The 20,122-nt window shown below is 32.0% G+C and overlaps 1 protein-coding gene across 1 annotated transcript; it reads right to left on the bottom strand.

The window, feature by feature from the left end:
• Positions 1 to 571: 571 nt before the first annotated feature.
• Positions 572 to 17,251, bottom strand: fw (CUB and Sushi multiple domains furrowed). The gene is made up of 21 exons (XM_018550259.1): positions 17,136 to 17,251; positions 15,205 to 15,263; positions 13,742 to 13,951; positions 12,884 to 12,979; positions 12,397 to 12,519; positions 12,012 to 12,175; positions 11,673 to 11,799; positions 9,959 to 10,108; positions 9,620 to 9,796; positions 8,361 to 8,540; positions 7,820 to 7,938; positions 5,714 to 5,948; positions 4,842 to 5,015; positions 3,794 to 3,973; positions 3,454 to 3,699; positions 3,000 to 3,179; positions 2,533 to 2,706; positions 2,085 to 2,264; positions 1,702 to 1,810; positions 1,451 to 1,633; positions 572 to 1,052 (listed from the first exon to the last, which is right to left on the bottom strand). The coding sequence occupies exons 1-21, from the start codon at positions 17,222 to 17,224 to the stop codon at positions 947 to 949; spliced, it is 3,261 nt and encodes a 1,086-aa protein (XP_018405761.1). The 5' UTR covers positions 17,225 to 17,251; the 3' UTR covers positions 572 to 946.
• Positions 17,252 to 20,122: the final 2,871 nt, after the last annotated feature.

The following is a 20,122-nucleotide window of genomic DNA, read 5'->3' as shown; positions in this document are numbered from 1 at the left end:
TGTTCCTTTACTCGATTGAACATGAAAAAGCAAAATAATTTGTATAGACTGCTGGAAAAAGATATTTGTGACATAGTATACGTATAAATATAGAATATGCATATATAATCGATTTAGTTACAATTTTTTATTGGCATGATCCGTAAGTTATTACAGCCCTGTATCGAGAATCACTACCATACATGGATCATTAATGTATCTTGTACGTACCGACTCGCAACCATATAAGGATATGAGCGAGACTAATACGGGGTGTCTCATTTTAACTTGGACACCGAAATATCTTGAAATATTTTGAAAGAGATACGGAAAAATGTTTTAAATAAAATTAAGTTGTAAAAGGTTTAAAGGGAAATATAAGAGGGTACTATTAGTTTGATCTTGGGTGATGTTGTCAAAGTCATTTATTAGACTTTTGTCATTCGTATCAATATCGAGTAAAAATATTGCTAGAAATAAAAAATTCTGTCAAATTCTGTAACGAATTTTATATAATAGACCTATCGAATTTCCAAGGATTAGCTTTAAAAAAATAGGGAAAATTAAGAGAGTAATGTGACAAAGTGAGAAATACAACAAGAGCATTGATTTCTTTATTCGCACAATTGTAAACTTACGCTACAACATGTTACATTACTTAAAGCTTACGTATAATGAACCTAAATGGTTTGATACACCGTATATACAGAATCATACAAAATAGCTGATCCTCGGGGAAAAAAATCACGTTGGTGTGTAATCCTTTCCACACGTCTCTTCCTCTCTTTCCTTCATGAATTATTTACATGAATTATTGCGCCTTCGACAGGCAGTTATATAAATAACGACAAATTCTTCGGTGTTTTTGTACACATCTCGAGAATGGCGAAAACTGTACGCGAGAGATTGGCAGTTTTCTACGTGCAATTCCCGATATGGAGAAAGATAAAGTCGATGGAATTACGAGCTATCGCACAGACACGCCGTTGATAGTGATTCCATTCCTGTTGGAAACTGGTTCGGCCTCGTAATGTCCAGATCTGCCGTACACTCTTCTTGAATGGCCGCCGTATCTGTTGCAAATACATATTAATTTATATAGCACAATATCAATTAATCCTGTATTTATCTCTTATCTTATTTATTTCGTACAATTTTTCTTAAGTTATCTTCTTGATATGTACGAACATAAAAATATAAATATTATGATATATTACTATTATATGTTATAATATTACAAAAATTTGTACATTTACACAGAAATTATAAAATATATTATTACTGTAATTTTCCGTCAAACATAAAGATATATTTATACACAATTAGAGATATAAAAGTATTAATTTTTATGATAAAAACACAACTTTATACATTTCCACGTATTAGTTTCATACGTATTTTTCATGTAATTTGATATATTTTTCTCAAATTAGTGCGTTTCTTTAAGTTGTTTTACATAGTTGTGATTTACCTGTACGCGTTGCCACCTAGACTGTACGGATTATCGTAGAGACCATCCTCCGGGACATTCTCATACATGGTATTATGCGTGCCATCATTCAATGTCGCGTAAGACATGACGGCGGCGTTTTGATCTTCTTTTCGTTCCGCGGCTTGAACATTTTCGGTATTTTTCACTGGCGTAGCTTTTCGTCTGTGAATATAATTCGTAAATACGTTTTCAACAGAATGTGCGTATTATTTCGTAGAAACAGTACTCACAGTCTAAGATAAATTAATCCGAGGATAATTAATACAAAAATAATGACGCCAGCTCCGATGCCAACACTCGTGCCTACACCTTGAGGTTCTGCTATCTCATTCGTGGCCACTGCAATACAAACAACAGTTATGCATCTGATTCAAATTTTTCACCGTACTTATTTTCTCGACGCATAAAATAAACAATTCGTAACAGTTTATTTTGAGTAATCTGCTACCTTTGATGAAATTTTTTTTAATATTTAGTTTTTAGAAAACTTTGGAAATGAGCCGATAAAGTTTGAAAAATTTTTATAGTAAGAAAAGTACTATATATTATCTCAAAAGCGATATTATTTAAATATTTAAACATTCCAAAGATATGATATCGATATCTTACTCACATTCGCATTTTGGTTCCTCGCCACTCCAGTACCCTGTGTCTAAACATTTTCTTAGAAATATGCCGATCCTTTCGTACTGTGGTAAGCAGTGGTACTCCGCGGCTCCTCCGTAAGTCGTCGATCCATTCACTACTATTACTCTGCCGTTCTCTATCGGTCCCGGATGCTTACAATCAACCGCTAAAAAAATATCGAGAGTGGATTTTAAATTCTTCCAATAGTTCATCATAATACTTCAATGATATATTTCTTAATTTATTCATATACAAAAGAATTTATATTGAATGATACAAAATTTAATTTAATTCTCCCAACATATTTATAGATTTTTATGTTAAAATGACATTTCCTTCTAGATATTGTAATTTATTTCTGACAGTACATACTGCAGCTTATTTATATACACGCATATATTGAAAATAAAAAAATTAGTCAAAAAATTCCTTACAGAAACAAGCAGGCGTTGTTCCACTCCAAGATCCATTTTGCAAACAGATTCTAGTTTCATTTCCCTCCATGTAAAACCCACGTGGACAACTATAATGTGCTACACCACCCACACTATGAGTAGACACTTGCGTTGATAGCACACCAGTTTTCTCCGGATCTCTACATCGTATTTCTGTAAATAATCGCTGTGATTAATCTTTATAAAATTTAATGACTAATTCCATCCCAAGCAGCATAGCAGCGTTTGCATAGCACTAAAAAAAGCACTTGTATATACTTTTTTAGCGCTTTCTTAACTCTTTATAGGTGCTGCGCGCTACTTGGAATCACTTAGTTTTGCTAAGCGTTTGAATATATGTTAAAATAAAATAATATAAGATCGAAGTTAATTTAAAATCAACTAAACGTAATAAGATTTCGTTATTTATCTTTCACAGCTTTTTTGAGAATTAAGTATCTTCGTACCTTGACAGACTGGGGTATCGCTGCTCCAGGTGCCATTTTCAAGACATAATCTTCTGGCAAATCCATCTAGCTCAAAATTGCTGTCGCACTCATAAAGTGCAGCTGCTCCATAGTACGTTGCATTCGACGTCAATGTATAACGTCCGTGTTGAATGTGCTCGGGTTTACCACAATCGACATCTGTCGAAATGAACAATTGTTTTTAATAATATAGGCTAGGCTTTCTTACAATCCTTGATTTTAAATGTTAAAATTTATATACTTTATATATTATAATCATGGGAGTTTTCCCATTTTCATCTGAAAAACCTAGGAAAGTCAAGGAATTTTAAAATATATTTTTTGTAGCACAATCCTGCAGAATCTATACATAATTTAGCGCAAAAGTAATTAACTCGATAAAATAGATTTTTCGGTGACTATATAGGCTAAGATATTTGAAGGATATACTTACAGACGCATTGTGGTACTTCGCCGCTCCACTTTCCATTCTCCTCGCAGGTAGACAAAGGTTCTCCTACTACTTTATATCCTCTTTCGCATCTGTACTTCGCCAGGGCTCCAATCTTATACGAAGTCGCACCCGTGTTCGAGTTCTCCGCGGTTCCCGTGCGAATCAATGTCCTCCCGTACATTCGATCATTTCCAGTAACCGAGAGAATTCCATGTTCGGCTAATACGGGCTCCGGACAACGAATTTCTAAGATAAAAACAATATAATATACAAATGCACACAGAAACGTAAGGCCAAAATGACGATTGATGTTCTATGCGTTCGCTGAGTGTAATTATACCTTCGCATTTCGGAGTAGCGTCACTCCATTGACCATTATCGAGGCAATATCTCCTCGAGATTCCATTCAGTCTGTAATTTCTCGTACAACTATACGTGATTTCACTGCTAAGATGAGTCGTATCATTTGCGTAATCCACTGCACCATTTAAAATCGGAAGAACTTTGCCGCAGTTGACATCTATATAATAATGATTTCAATTAATAATTTTAGGAAAGTATTATCGATATCATAAATTAAATTATTTAAAAAAAAAAATATATATATATAGGATGTCTGGTAATTTTCCCCAGACAATATTTATAGAATATTTAGAAAATATTTGTAAAATTTATATATTTAATATTTTGTAAATGTTTTCGTGATTAGATTGCATAAATCATATATTATATTTATTATAAAAATTATGAAATTTTTATTGTATATATTAATAGTAAATACTATGAAAGTATTTAACAAGATATTATAATTTAACTAGTAATGACAATAATAAGAGTTAAAATAACCCGATTAATGTTGAGACGTAATGTTTAATCCCTCTACTCGTCCATGAACATTATCAGAAGGATAATTATCAGACATCCTGTATATTAAGTATATTCTCATGTAGCAATCATTAAGAAAGTCTATATTTGGGATAAATATTGCTTATTTCATAAGGTATAAAATTTAAATTGATTTTTATTAGCATTTAAGATATTCTGTGTTTTTATTTCTTATAAATAACTCTACTTTTAGTTTATCAGAATTACATAATATAAAAAAAATCTCAAAGAAAAAATCTTAAAATTAAAATATTAAACGTCAAATAAATTTTAATCTCTAAGTATAGAAATGAAATGAAATTGTTTGAAATCTGATCGAATTGCAATATTCTTTTATTTATTATATGTTAACAAGCGAAGGAGATCTCATTTAGGGCGAAGGCTATTAACAGTAAAGGCACACACATTCATAACCTTGATTTAAGTTACTCCTTTCACAATTCAACAAGATTATGTCATGCGAGCGGTTTTGATGGGAGAGAGATATGAAAAAGGTGACTCACACTCGCAAATTGGTACTTCTCCCGTCCACTCGCCGTCTTTACCGCACGAATGTCTCGCTTCGCCGTGAAGCAAATAACCCACTTCGCAGTGATATTCGATAACACTGTGAACGTTCAGATCGTATCCTACTACGTATCCTCCAGAGGGTACTTCTGGTTCTTCACATGTGATTACTACAAAAGAAGATATTTATCTTCATAAAATTGTATTAAATAATCAAAGACAGAAAGTTTTTTTATTTTTCACTAAAATTATTTGTAAAATTTAGTATTTGTTTTTAATATATGGTTCTATGAACAAAAATACGCATGTTTTTAAAGGGATGAAAACTATTAGAGATATTTAAAAAATTTTCTATAATAAAAATTAAATGTTGCAAGAGTACTTTATTATAGAATTATAGTAAAAAATTTTTTTTATCATAGTTCTAAAATATTCTTAAAGCTATTCAATTTTTATTTTGGAAATTTTTTCTATCTCTTATAGTTTCGATGATATTTATTCTAAAAGAAGAATACCGATTTTTTGAAGGAAGATTTTGATTTCTTTAATGTGCAACTCAGCTGATATTAAAAATATACGTACCTCTTATTTTTGTTAATTATAGAATAATTATTAAAAGCTCATTGAAATTGGAGCGATAGTTAATTGTATTTTCTTGCAAGTGAGCTAATTTCTTCGTAAAATTATAAATAAAACAACCATATATGTATATTCTCCGTGTGTGTGTTAAAGAAAAATTATTTCTTTTTGTAAATTGATCGTAGCATTAATTTTTACAAAAACAGTTGAATTATTTTTTGCACAGGAAGAAGTTCAGTCTCTTCGGCAAATTAGTTTTTGCGTAACATGTTTAATAAATAATGCTTACGTTCGCATGATGGTGTGTCATGGCTCCATTTGCCCTCTTTGGTGCACTCTTGCTTTCCTTCACCCACCAGCCAATAATCCTGTTGACACGTGTATACAGCCAAGCTGTTTACCGTGGTCGTGCCGTTAATTAGAACGACGGTCCCAAATTCGATTTGGGCCGGAGCCCCGCAATCAACAAATCGACATTGCGGTGCTTTGCCAAACCATTCGCCACCGACATTACACGTGAGGACCTTCATTATCAATCCAAGGATCGCAATTATAAATTAAAAAACAAAATATCAGATATATTATATCATAATTTATTTATTTTATATATATTATTATACATAGAAAAGAATTGCCAAATGTGTACCACTTAAATAATTTATTTTCATTATATTTTCCATAATACTAATTTATACACAAGTGATTATTGGAAATTGTAGCTTGATGTTTCAGGCACCTATTATGCACGTTTAATTTTTTATTAATAAGAAATTAATTTGTTACAAGTTATAACATGTTGCAGATATACCATTACACAACCAATTACCTAAATCGTACTTATAGATTTTTTAAATTGTATATTTTCTTTGAAAAAGTCTCAAATTTATGAATGAAAATAATTAAAAATATATAAGATTAATAAAAGGAATTATTAACTAATATTAATAATAATTAATTAATTTTTAAATTTAATTGACCTAAAACAAGATCAAGTATAATAAAAACATAAGAACATAAAACTGGCTTAAATTAATTTTTTTGCAATTAACATTTATATCCATATCAATTATTAAATTTATTATTGTCAATTCTTATCTTCTAGGAAAGTATGATTCAGGACACATTTGATAGATTTTTAAAAATACTAATTTAATCTTTATAATAATTGCAAATATGTATGTACAGTGAATGTAAAATATTCTATAATAATAATTTTTTTATAGAAATATACAAATTTAGAATAAAACTGCACATAATTGCATTATTATTAGCTACATTAATTAGTTAAACTGATCAAAAATTAACATCATATGTACCTAATTTTTTTGAAGTGTTAGCGCGCACAAGGCAAGATGTAACCTGTTAAATTTTTAAAAATTAAATAAATATTTAAAGAAAAAGGTTTAAAAATAAAAATAAGATAATTTTGCATAAGATAATTAAGCTAAATGTTTAATATTTGTATACGGAAACAAAGAAAAATTATACAAACATAAATAACAAAGGTTTTAACTTCTTTATTGGTCCTCAATGTTCAAAATTATATGTATTTTATTAATTTTAACTAATTCTCGTTTTCGACTATTTAAACTATTTTGCGATTCGCGAGTTTCGCTTATAGTACAAGAATATAAAGTATTACATTGCGCATAATAATGACAGAATAAATCAGGACAATCAAATAAATGCTTGCCACAAAGTTAGTGAAATGCACCTAGCAATCAGGTTTCTTTTTATAATTTGGAACAACGCAACGTTTTGATTGGTCAAAGAGCAGCCGTCATGTTCAAAACGACTGCGCATCCTTGGGAATGGAATATCTTAATTCTTATACCATGGTTCCGCTGTTTTGTTTATATCTTAAGCTGATTCTACATTAATCGTATCACAACATCTCAAGCGTGTCGCAAGCGTTACGGTCCAGTCAACGTCAAGCTAGTTCGATTCTGATTGAATCGCAACGCTTGCAATGTTGCGATGTGTTTAATGGGTTTTTTTTTATTCCTGCACTAGAAGTTTTTTTCTCATTTTTGCTAAATATTAAAAATTGAACATACTATTTTTCCTTTTACGTTTGATGGTACTTATGTTCTTTGTAATTTACATAAGAATAGTTATTTTAGTGCGTAATTTTAGCGATACAAGCTTAAAAGTGTAGCCTTTTTCGTCTTTTAAAAAAATTCTTTTCAATTTTTTGTTTATATTACTCATTGCTCATTTATTTCGTATTTTTGTTATAATACTAAATGTTGCTTATATTAACTAATGATATAAAACATTGACGAGGTATGATTTAGGTGATTGCGGTACGCATTCAGCAACTCTCCCTTAAGAAAAAAGTTTTGAGCGCAACAATACTATGATAACTGTAAATTAAAAACTATAGAGAACTCACATTATCCCCAAATAAAATAAATCCATTTTGACAGGAGTAAGTGGCAGTAGAACCCGCTCTTTTTCCGTTAGTTGTCACGATACTACCGTTCACTTCCGGTGGCTCGGGACACCAATCGACTGTAATTAGCCATATAGTGACATTAGAAACATGATTGTTCACTTAACCTAAATACGTTAACATGAAATTATCGTCTAATTATAACTTTATAGTTTACGTGGTTTTATCCATATAAACTTTAAATAATTATCTAGATATCAGAGAGAAATAAATGATAAATATTTCACACTATTTATAAGTAGGATCTCTCTCTTTCTTTGTTTCTTTCTTACTTTATGATACGAGATATTTACTTACATAAATATCATGTATTTACATAACTTATTTAAAGATGTTTGTGCATAAATACATTTAAAGAATTATTTTAATAAAATTATTTTAATAGTTAAATGTATCTAACTTGTGAACATCCCTTTCAAAAAATTAAATACGAAGAGCATCGAGAGTAGATAATAATCGAATGTGTAAATTATATACTTACATAGACACTGGGGTTCGTGACCGCTCCAGATACCGCCGTCGCCGCATCTTCTTCTCGTGTCACCCTTTAGTGTGTAATTTTCTTTACACGTATAATCCGCGAAAGCACCGTACGTGGTTCTGTTGTCCAGTAGCGTGATAGTACCGTTTTCCAAATTCGTCAGCGCGCCGCAGTCGACGACTGTGAAAATATTCAAAAGATGACGGTGATAACGCGTGACTACGTACTACATAATTCATATCCGTATTCAGTATTGAACACGAATATCCGATTGTTCAAATTCCATGTGAACAATGCGATATAAAAGAGTTAAATTTGTTATACCTGTTGGAATACTTGTGTGTATGCGTGATCTACAGGCATATCTAGCTAGATGGCATGTATTGATTGTAAACTTATACCATACATGTATCACTGGTAATGAATATAAGATTAAGCGGCGTGTTTCTTTCTGCGAATATCTCATATGTTCGATGATATTAATTTATATTAACTTACATTTGATTTGAAATGTTTTCTGCCTTCGTTATCTATTTATGAATAAATTATCTTCGAGGAAAGTGTAAAGTGTAAAGCCTAATCGAGTCTTGAAAACAAGATGTTAATGTTTATTATATTGTGTGAAATTTATATACTGCGTATGTATTATTATCTTTCATTATAAATTATCTTCCAAGTAAAGAGTCATTCGTGAATAATTAGTGTTAATTGATGTAAGAGCTAACAATTAATTACAACCAAAAAATATTTTTATTTTCTCTAAATTTTGTGGAGTGAAATCTCATTGAAAGAAACTAAAAATTGAGCCTGCAGTTTTGAAAAAAGAATGAAAATACATAATTTTTAAATAAAAGTTGTAGTATTTTCACTTTTTTTTTAAAGACTGGCTCAATTTTTAGTCTCTTCGAATGAGATATTACTCTACGAGATTTATAGATATCGCAGAAATAAAACTTACATTGTTGATATAAAGTAATCATAATATTAATCTGTGATCGCTTGATTCTTCTCAAAATGTATTTAATAATATCAAGTAGGTATATTATACATTTAATTTGTACAAAATATAATCAAACGACATTTGCACAAAATGTAGATTCAAGATTAAGATTATATTCAACGTTAATTGCGGATTAATCTTCAAAAGGAATTGAAAATTAGAATACAGTGCGTGTGTGCACACATTTTCGCGTGATAAAAGCGGTGCCGGAAGAATGAATATATGGACTTCTTATTTGAGGCGTTATTGAATTACTTACACTTGCACGTGGGCACGTCGCCGCTCCAAGAACCATTCGGTTCGCACATTCTATTCTTCGATCCAATTAGCATATATCCATCCGGGCAAACATAGTCTATTATGGAGCCTATCGTTCTCTTGGATCCCACAATTATGGTATTTTCCGATTTTTCAGGACTGCCGCAGGTTGGTGGCCCTGGGAACGGACAAAGTATATTTTTTTATCAGACGACGTATCTTTATGAGACGTTCTCGTGTTTTTATTCCCTTTTTTTTTAATTCAAAACAGCGAATTTTCTGTGCGAAGAATACCGGATTTTTCTCTGGTTTATAAACAAAATTCCTCGACATTACTTACTACTCTGACAGATCCAGTGAAGGTAATCGAGGTTGCAGCCGACGTCATTCCAGAGCCAGCCACGACCTCCATCGAGCACAACGCAGTTTTGTTCTCCGTTGTAGTTGTTCGGCTGGTCTTTGCCCCAGGATGGCTTTTGCACGATTTCGCCTGTAATAGAGATGATCTATTTTATTTCGATATTAAACCAGTACATATTAATTCGGTATACATATAATATTTGGATCTTTTATTATTAATTTTGTGTTATGTTTCGTGAAGAAACAGTAAAATAGGGTAGGGTGAGATTTTTTCGTCTATGTTCAACAATTCATCAATAATACATCAGTTCATATGAGGAGCAAAACGAGAAAGAAAGCCACAAGAAAACTGCGCGTTTTATAGAAAATAATTTGCCAATCAGTAAGATGTGAACTATCCAACAAAATTACTAAACAATTTCTAAAAATGTTAATCAAATATATTTTGTTTGCAAATAAATTGAAGATTACAAGGACTCTTTTATATAATAATAATTAATACGTTAAACAGGGCAAATACGAGTCAAATTACAATTAAAAATCTAAATCTGATAATTTATTCTAATATCATATATTGCGAAGAATATCACGTAATATTTTGTTTGTTTCTAGTTAGAGGACACAATGCATTCTAAATATCAAGATTTTTTTCAGCATACATAAAAAATTGATGTTATAGAAATGTTTTCAGAACATCGTAGAGTAGCTTAAAATATGAGTCTTAACACTGAACACTATTTTTAATTCAAAAAATGAAATTTTGGACAAAAATGCATTTTGAAAAGCTGCTCCTCATATGTTTAATAATACGTTAGTTATGTTTGTAATGAAATTAAGTATGTGAGACACTTTTCTGCAAATATTCGTATCACTTTAAAGTTTAAATTGACGGAATAGCCCCATTCTACCTATATAATATATTCTTACATTGTATTATCTGTAATGCAATAATAAATTATATAAATACTTATTATATTTATATAAATTATGTACGAATATACATTTGTATCGTATTGTAAGTAACGATACATATCTATGAATATATGTATAATTTCTATATACATAATTATTACGTATATAGTAGCATCATAATTAATGAAAAATTAGCATGAGGAAGTAATATAGGTACATGTTCGTAGTTAACTTTATATTTTTAGGTATCATTAATTGATTATTATTAATTTAATTATTTCGTTCAATTTGCAAGTAACATTACTGATTGTATTGTGTTTTGTTCCACTGAATAGCTTTATAGATGGAAATCAATGATTAATTGACGTATATTACACGGAAGATGTAATTTCCTGTCGATTTGGACATGATTATATAAACTTTCACGTTCTATTTATCACGAAAAGACGCTCCGGCTGCATAATTTCGTAATGGTTCTACTCACTTCTACTTACGATATAATTTGTTCAATTGACGATTACATGATACTCGATTGGCTCATCAATACGGAACGAGATTGTCGTTTTATCGAACGCAAAACCCAAATACGAATTTACGAAATTGCCCTCCCGAAATAACGATGTCGAGTAATCGTTTTGTAATTGTCGGATAATTGTCGGACAATGAATCGACAATCGGGTTATCGAATCTCACCCCAGGTTACCTAACTCCGCCCTCCCGGCCTGATTCCCACGGATAATCGTTGACGGTGGGAATAACTCGCCGAAATTTCAACAACTTACCGTCCACCCATCGCCATATTCGTGCAGTAATCTGCGGTTCCTTCTGAGCCCCGATCCAGACTAACTGAGTCTTTAATTTATCCTTCCGCTTTTCTAGGTTATTCAGAATGAATACAGACGATATGCCCTGCGACACAAATATGGTTGACTAAAATTACTGTCTGTAAGAACATTAGATATGTAAACTATTTTAAATTGTTCAAATAAACAATAAGATTCTTATTGGACCGCACATGTGAAAAACACAATAATCAATAGAAAATAAAGGCCTGTAATAGTCGAAACAGGATTCGAATAATCTAAATTCTCTAAATAAATAAAAAAATAAATTGTAAAAACCTTAAAACCGTGAACGAGATCGCCACCACGACCTTTACAGTAATTTCTTGCTTCTTCGAAGGAACCGCCTTTCTTCACCATAAATTCGTAACACGTAGAATTGAAAGCGGTTAAATCGGCGTCGGCAGGTGTGTTAGCATGCGCACATCTATCTACCGAGAATTCTGTGAACATTTATTGAATATTTTTCATGGGAACCGTTTCTTGACTCTTCTGATACAGTTCTGATAGAATGCGCTTCTATGGTGGCTTTTCGACTTTTTTAAATTTTTAATTATATTTATTAATCCTTAATTAATAAATGCAAAATCATTTACGAGCGTATATTACTTATTATTAGAAAAAAACTGTTTGAATTCGAACTTTATAGGAATTTTAAGCTTACCGTCAGTAGCGAAGACTTCCACTTCGCAGAGGCTCAGACTACCCTCAACACCGACTAGTTGCAAAAAAACGTACTGTCCCACGAGTGCTCTGGCACAGACGAAGGTCTTCGTAATACCCTCCTCTGTGAGTTTGATTTATCAATACGTTTTAATTAATTTGTTTCTTCAAGGAATAGAAAAATTAGAACATAATTTTTCAATAAATTGTTTAAATATATAATATTATAGAATAATTTAAAATAAATAGCAGATTGTCTTTGTCTGCCTAAAATAATTTAACAACTATATATTTTTGCAATATAGACTTACGTAAAATTTTTCTAGTATATGAAGAAAAGGTACAATAATAAAAATTGGAAATGTTCTGAATATGGGGTAGTCATGTCTTTAATTAAAGATCCAAGCTAGAATGTTATAGGCTCCGTATTCGTATTATGTTCTGAACATTCTTTTGCTAACAGTTTGTAATTCTTTCAACGTACTTACCAATAGTACCGGGAAACCAAGCACACAGGGGATTGCGCTGCAATTCAGCGCTGCTGTTTCCCACTCTTATCTCAATATCCTGAAGAGGCTGATGACCTGCCGAGCAATCGATAAGTCATTTCTTTAGCTAACGCCAGACAGCACAAAATATTTGTAATAAATATTTATTTTTTGAAATGTTATATAAATAATAAATATTTTATATACACTTTTTTTTTATATAAAGTTTTTTTTAATTATTATTAAAACATGTATGGACTAAATATTTTATATAATATTTATGATGAATATAAATATTTCCAGTTAGTATTATATTTTTTATTTGTAACGTCTTATTTTTAACATTTTCATAGCATTTACTACATTTATAATAAATATTTATGATCTGTGCAATGTAAGACAAAAAAATATTTATAAAATATTAAAAATAAATCTTATAAACACTTATACAAATATTTTCTAATTATTTTATAAATATTATGTGATGTCTGAGGCTGTACTTATTATAGACTTGAAATCAATTTGCAGTTGCACAATAGAAAGTTAAGAGAATCTTCGGACATTTAATTACCTTATTTCATTTTCTATTCAATTTCATCTTAAAATCAAGTGAATTTATTTGTGCGCATTTATTTCATTTCGGAAAAAAATGTTACGCACACATATCCGACGAGCTTTTTATAGAAGTGCCTGTTTTATAGAAGTGATTAATATGGTTTTTTTTAATGAAAATTATGTAACTACTGTCTCTGAGAGACTCTGATTCTCTTAATATCTCAGTTTGGACAAAAATTGATTTTTGAATTAACAGTTTTAAATGTAAAATAAAAGTAATAAAATAATATGCGGATAACTTACCGCAACAGCCTCGCGTCGTCACTCGGACAACTTTGACGGAATATGATTTGAGAAGGTCGACCCTCCACCAGGGACTGGGCTCGCTCTGAGTTTCCGTGCATCTTTTCCCATCGTGTTCCGTGCCGAAGTCACCATCATTACCGTGATTCGCGTTTCCACCCCTCACGGTCGTTGATTGGTTTGCCGGTTTGCGGAAACCCACGTTCGTACCTATTGCATAATATCCTATTGCAGTTTCACCATTACGGTATCTCTTAATTCAAACCACAGGAATCAGAATTCCAGTTAGCTTCTATGTTAGTTTTTACGTCTGCATATCGTTTTTGCGATAATTATATAGGGCTTTATGAAATGCCGCGCGCCGTTTGTGTAACATTTATTAATTGCGGTTTAGTCACGATCATTAAACAAAGGTGGCAAAATGACAATGTGCTCGTTAATACCAGGATGCTTTTGATAATAACAGTAATTATCGCCGATAATTAGTCCTCTGATATCAATTTCGCCACTATTGTTGTTTCACATTGTACACCGATGTAGTATCTTTCTATATCGATGTATATATTCTGCTTCTAGAAATAATTTTCGTGGCGATCCACAATAATGCGTCGTCGTTATTACGCGGAAACGGCACGAATCGTTCCGCTACCGTTGAACAATAACAATTGTATTTTCTTGCGGTCGTACTTTTTACGTAGGGAAAGTAATAGAAGCTAGAACAAAGTCATTTTTTACGGCAATCGTGTAATTTACAACAATTGTCACCAATCTGATATCATTTATATTGGATAATGCGGAGAAACTTATAATTAAAATATATTTCATACATTAGAACATTATCTACCTTTTTAAAAGATATCCCGGAATATAACTATATTATCTCTTGGTTGAGAAATTTTTCGGGTAATTTGCTCGCAATTATTGTTTAGATAACAATTATGCAATGCATGCAATTGATATTTTAATTTTTATTATGATTAAATAATTTTCATATATAATAAAATTTTATGAAATTATTTATACACAGTAAAAAGTATTTTATATTTGTGTTAAAACTGGTCTTTCTAAAATTTTTGAGAATCAGTGACAGTGAGGCATCTTGCATAAAGCAAGGGAAAGTGGGTTGATTGGCATTTTAAGGCAGCATGGTGTCCTCGCTGACGAAAATGCGATTCTCGTTCGACGACCCCTCTCGCGTTCATGCTGCCAGGCATATCATGAAAATGAATTCGTCCAACGGAGAAAGTCGATTGCCGTCATCGAGACCGATAGGAAACGAATGCGACGATGGGCGAATTATGGAGATGAACATAATTAATATAATTGAAATAAATATTATGAATGACGAGCATTAAAAATTAGCCTCGTTAAAATCAATATGCGTAGCAACGTTGAAATACTATGCCGTTCAGAATATCACTATTCGGCTTCCATTGAAAAGGATCAAGAAAGTGAATACTCACCGCAGAACGGTAGGTCACCCTGCCATTTTCCTCGTGGACTGCACACCAAGCTACCAATTCTGAAAGAAAGTAACAGTCATCGGGCTGGAATGAATATCGAGCGTATATTATCGGAAACAGGGACCGATCATCGAAACACTCTCTCTTCCAACGTTACACAACTGATAACAGGTGTAATTTGCCCCGTTATGCGTATTATGCCGAAAAACTTTTGCCGAGCCGTTGGAGCGAAAAACATTACTTATAACTTTCTGTATATAATCGGTGCAATAACATTCTACGTTCTACGAGAAGGAAGTGCAAGGACGTTGCAAGATAGCGATATTCGTACTCGTCCGAACTTTAAAGAGAAAAGAGAGAAACTCGATAAAAATGGCAGCTTTGTATCAATAAAAAGAATTAGGTAGATTTCTAACGAATCTTTTGTGCGTTTTCTTTGTGTGCTTTGCACCTAAGAAAAATTCCGGTAACGCTACAATTACACGCTCATGCGTGTAATTACTCGATCGACGTGATCATTTGCCAGATATGCATTAACGTCACGCATCATGGCGTGCAATACGATTACACGTTTTATTAGCGAGCCTAACTCCAATGACTAAATCCGAATCGAGTTAGCTAATTTGAATACGTAAGAAATACTTTTTCGAAGTGGAGAAGAGAATGTAGTCACCGGAATCTTTTCTTATCGTAGCTTCGTACGACCGTCAATTTTCAGTTGCGTTCTCCATGGACGCGCGCGACAGGAAATTAATTTTCCCCGTGTTTGTTTCGTAACAAATAGCCTGTTTCCTCGCTTGCCAACTGCGTTTTGTATTAGTCTTGTATGACAAAAGTGTACAGTTATTGACACCTCAAGTGTTTTCCTTTTTGCTCGTCACGCTAGTCAATGATTTTTTCAACTTCTTCACAAATCATAGTACAGAGAAACAAGGATTACTGTAATTTTATACTTTTTTTCCTTTACGCGATCTTAAAGAATGTTATAGAATGGTTGCGAAAAAGATGAAATGCAAATCCCCTTTGTAGAAGAAACATAACAGTTACGATGAAATTTCGACATCATTTAATTCGTTGAATCGTCGGATTTAATTTATTGAATATTATTCATAACGCTTCAATTAGTTTTCAATTAACCATATATTACGATGTTGATATCGATATTTAATTAATTTTTAAATAATATCGAAGTAGTCTAGATTTAACCTTTTTATTGTTTTACAATCACTTAAGAAGTCATTTGTTAAACGAAGTGTACAAACAGAGAAAAATTTTATTTATTTTTACGTCTTAAATTTATATTTTGGTGATCGAATCTGTGAACGTTATGTATATCTTACTATGTATACTGTTTTTCTTTGTTGCTTTTTATTTTTTTCTCTTTCTCTCTTCATATACATGTTATTAGCCTTCTTTCTAATTCATTCACAACATGGAGAATGGCACGCCTATCGATTCAGATTCTTTCCGGGAAAGCAATATTATCTGCGAACGATGGACGCAGCTCCGTAAAATCATTATCAAAAAATAAAATAATATTTTATCATAAATAATTCATGAAGAGAAGCAACTAATAAAACTGATATCACAGTAGAAACAATCGACACTGTAATAACTGTTGTTCCAATTGCATAATGTATTTTTTCTATTCTCAGGTTAAAATTTATAGATTCTTTTATATAGAATTTTTATATAAATTCCAATATTTAACATTAATTTAACTTATTATAAAATGCAATTTAGCATAAAAATTTAACAAAATTATTATAAAAATAAGTGAATTAAAAATTTTTCCACTTTTGTAAAAGGCATTTTTTGAAAAAATCATTGTCTTGTAATTTTTCGAGAAACTATAAATTGATGGTTTCGTTAATTTCTTCTAATTTAGAGATTATTATTTTATAATATATATGATGTGAAAGTATACTTACCCAAAAAGTTCGTAGCCTGCATCGCAGGTGTATTTCGCTATGGTTCCGGGCGTCAAGGATTCATCAGACAATGACACCTTGGCGTTCATCGGCACAGCCGGATGGCCGCACTTCAGTTCTGTAATCAGCAAAATTACAAACGCTTAGCTATTTGAAGGCGAACCGCGCGAGCGTTCAACGGCATTCTACCGATAAAAATATCGAACGGCAGACGTGCAACCGTCCATTATGTTTGTAATTTGCGCGAAATCATTTACGGGAGTTCCCAGCCTTGCAGATGCATCCGATTCTCATTGCGGACAGGAATTGTGTTTAAAAGCTTTTAGTGTTCAGAGATAATTTCACTTGAAATTGCACTTTAGCAAATAAGCATTCAACAAATATCGATTTATTTCTTAATAACCGCAGCGAATTTAATAGCCGATTCTCTTCTGACTGATTTTATTATTATTCATTTTATTTCTAATTAATTCGAATGTTGAAAAAGCATTCAAGTATTTGTATTACAGCTAAAGATAGCTGAAAATTGTTCGCTTCTTGATAACTATATCGATATTGATAACTATAACTACCTACATGTGTACTATGGGTGCATCGCGTTTGCTGATTTGCAACGCTTCCGTCGTGACTTCTATCAATTGTAATCTATTCCCTCAGGTCGCCGTTCGTAACGTTCGGTCAGTCAAATTTTCAGGGCATGACGTGAATCGAGTCAATCCAAAGTGGTTAAGATCATCGGCCGGTCATGCACGAAGAGGCAGACGGGAATCACACTCACGATGGCAATTTAAATAATAGCAAAAACCCGTTACAGCGATCTCTAGGGAAGTCTTTAAAGAAATGCATATAGCATCCGTCGTATATTCGCAGATGCCGTCATTTAAATCGCTGACTTGGTAAAAAGGATCAAATCCACATTTACTACCAGCGACTCTACAATCGGTTCAATAATAGAACGATTCTCTAAAGCGCGCGAGGAAGTCGCTCTTTAGTTTTCTCGAAACTTTTCTTGGAATGATTTTGTTCCTTTCTTCTAATTATCTATTCATCAATAAAGAAATAGCGTGTATGACTTTTCGTTCGAGTGTTACTTCGTGAGTGGCTCGGACGGACGTCGTAGGAGCCTTGGATGGGATCCCACGCGAATTCCATTATCTTTGACTACTTTATATCCAATAGTTCTGCGATTTTCACTTCTATAAAGTAAATTCGCACGTCAGTTAAACGTGATGTCGATTATCTATCGTTATATTGTGATCTTTATATATTCTGCCTTGATATATTTCTTTCGCTTTTTAATCTGACAAGTGAGTGCAGTCACATGTATATGATCTAAAGAGAAAGCGCACAACTTTCAGGACACCGTGTACATCACGGTTAACTAGGCGAGATATAATGCATTCCTGAGAGACCTGCTGATGCGCTCGCACAAGACGAACTTTTTCTCCATAGGGAAAGTCTATTGGATCGCGATGGAAACGCGCCAAAGTCTCGCGATTTATGTCCCGAATCGCGCATAGCAGCCGCATCGCACGACGTGAAATTCACCTTATTTATTCCCATTTCTATGGGAAATCCTTCATGGAAGCTTCTTCACGCATTTCTCTCAGCGCCCTTAAATGCGAAAGCGCCTTTCTCGCGTTTTTTTTATTTCAATCCCGTATGTCGCGTTGATCTCATCCGTCGCCGTTTGCGTTCTCACGTATAATCGATTTCCTTTAACCCTTTGCGCAGTGTGATGATCACAAAACCGCTCTCTCAAACTATGTAAGTACCTATGTTTTCAGATTTCACGCGTGTTGTTCTACTTACTGGAATTACCTGCCATAATGCACCGCGTTTTACTTTGCCTGCTATAGCTTGTACCTATTGGCTGCGTTCGAAAACGTCGTCCGGTTGCCTGCACGAACGTTTTATTTTTGCTACTTCTTTATTTATTCAATATTAAACAAGTACAAAATAATGCATCCGAATTATTATTCGAGTGATACGTATATTTTCGAATGCAGCTACTGTGTCCGTATGATGTCGAAATCCCACATCTCACTAAATATTACAGTTAGTTAAAGACGGGTTTTGTATTATAGTTTATAAAACACCAGAATTTTATCTATGTTTATAATATAATACATAAAATAATATAATATTCTAATTAAATAAACGTTTTTAATATGTTTATATAATTTGCGAAAAAAATATTCCTTTAAATAATGTATTAAGAATTATTAACGTATTTAAATAAGCTTAATATCCAAGTATGATATACTGTTTAAATATGAATAAAAAGTTGAGCGTACATTCTTTTTAAATTGAATTGTGAATTTGTCTTTAAAATATATAAAATGTATATCTGGATTTTCTTATTATCTCGGTTGAAATATATACATCATTCTTGCCTATCATAAGCGATTCTCAAAGAAGCGATACCGATCTCCTCAATTACATGCATGAGCGAGGTCGCGCTATTCGCGGAATAATTTCCGTATTTCCCATTGTACTTTTAAGGCCGATCGCAGCGTATTACCTTGCATTTTTTCTTCGATAGATCAGCATCCATAATTGCCATAATAATGATACTCTGATTAATTAAGTGTAATAAATCCTTCAAGTATTAACGGTAAAAGTGTTTTAACGGTAAAGGTGTTTTTTCACGTACGATAAGACACTATCATATTTTATTTGCAATAATTTTCTCAAAAGTAATTATAATTAATATTACTACAAACATACAGTTAATAAATAATAAAAAGAGTTAAGAGATAAAAGTTATCTAAAATTATTTATATAACTTTTAGATGACTTCTTTTCTATAATTGTAAAAAAATTGTACAAATTCAAAGGAGTCATATTTTCGAAGAAAAAATCAGCAAACATTAAAAATTATGAAATAAATTATTTCGAAATAAATTAAATAAATATCTCATTTTAAATTGCGGTATAATATAATAATACAAATCTTAATAAAGAAATAAAATAATATAAATTCC

This window comes from Cyphomyrmex costatus, unplaced genomic scaffold (genome assembly GCF_001594065.2).
Source record: "Cyphomyrmex costatus isolate MS0001 unplaced genomic scaffold, Ccosl1.0 scaffold97, whole genome shotgun sequence".
NCBI lineage: Eukaryota > Metazoa > Arthropoda > Insecta > Hymenoptera > Formicidae > Cyphomyrmex > Cyphomyrmex costatus.
This window is presented reverse-complemented; position numbering and strand designations above follow the sequence as displayed.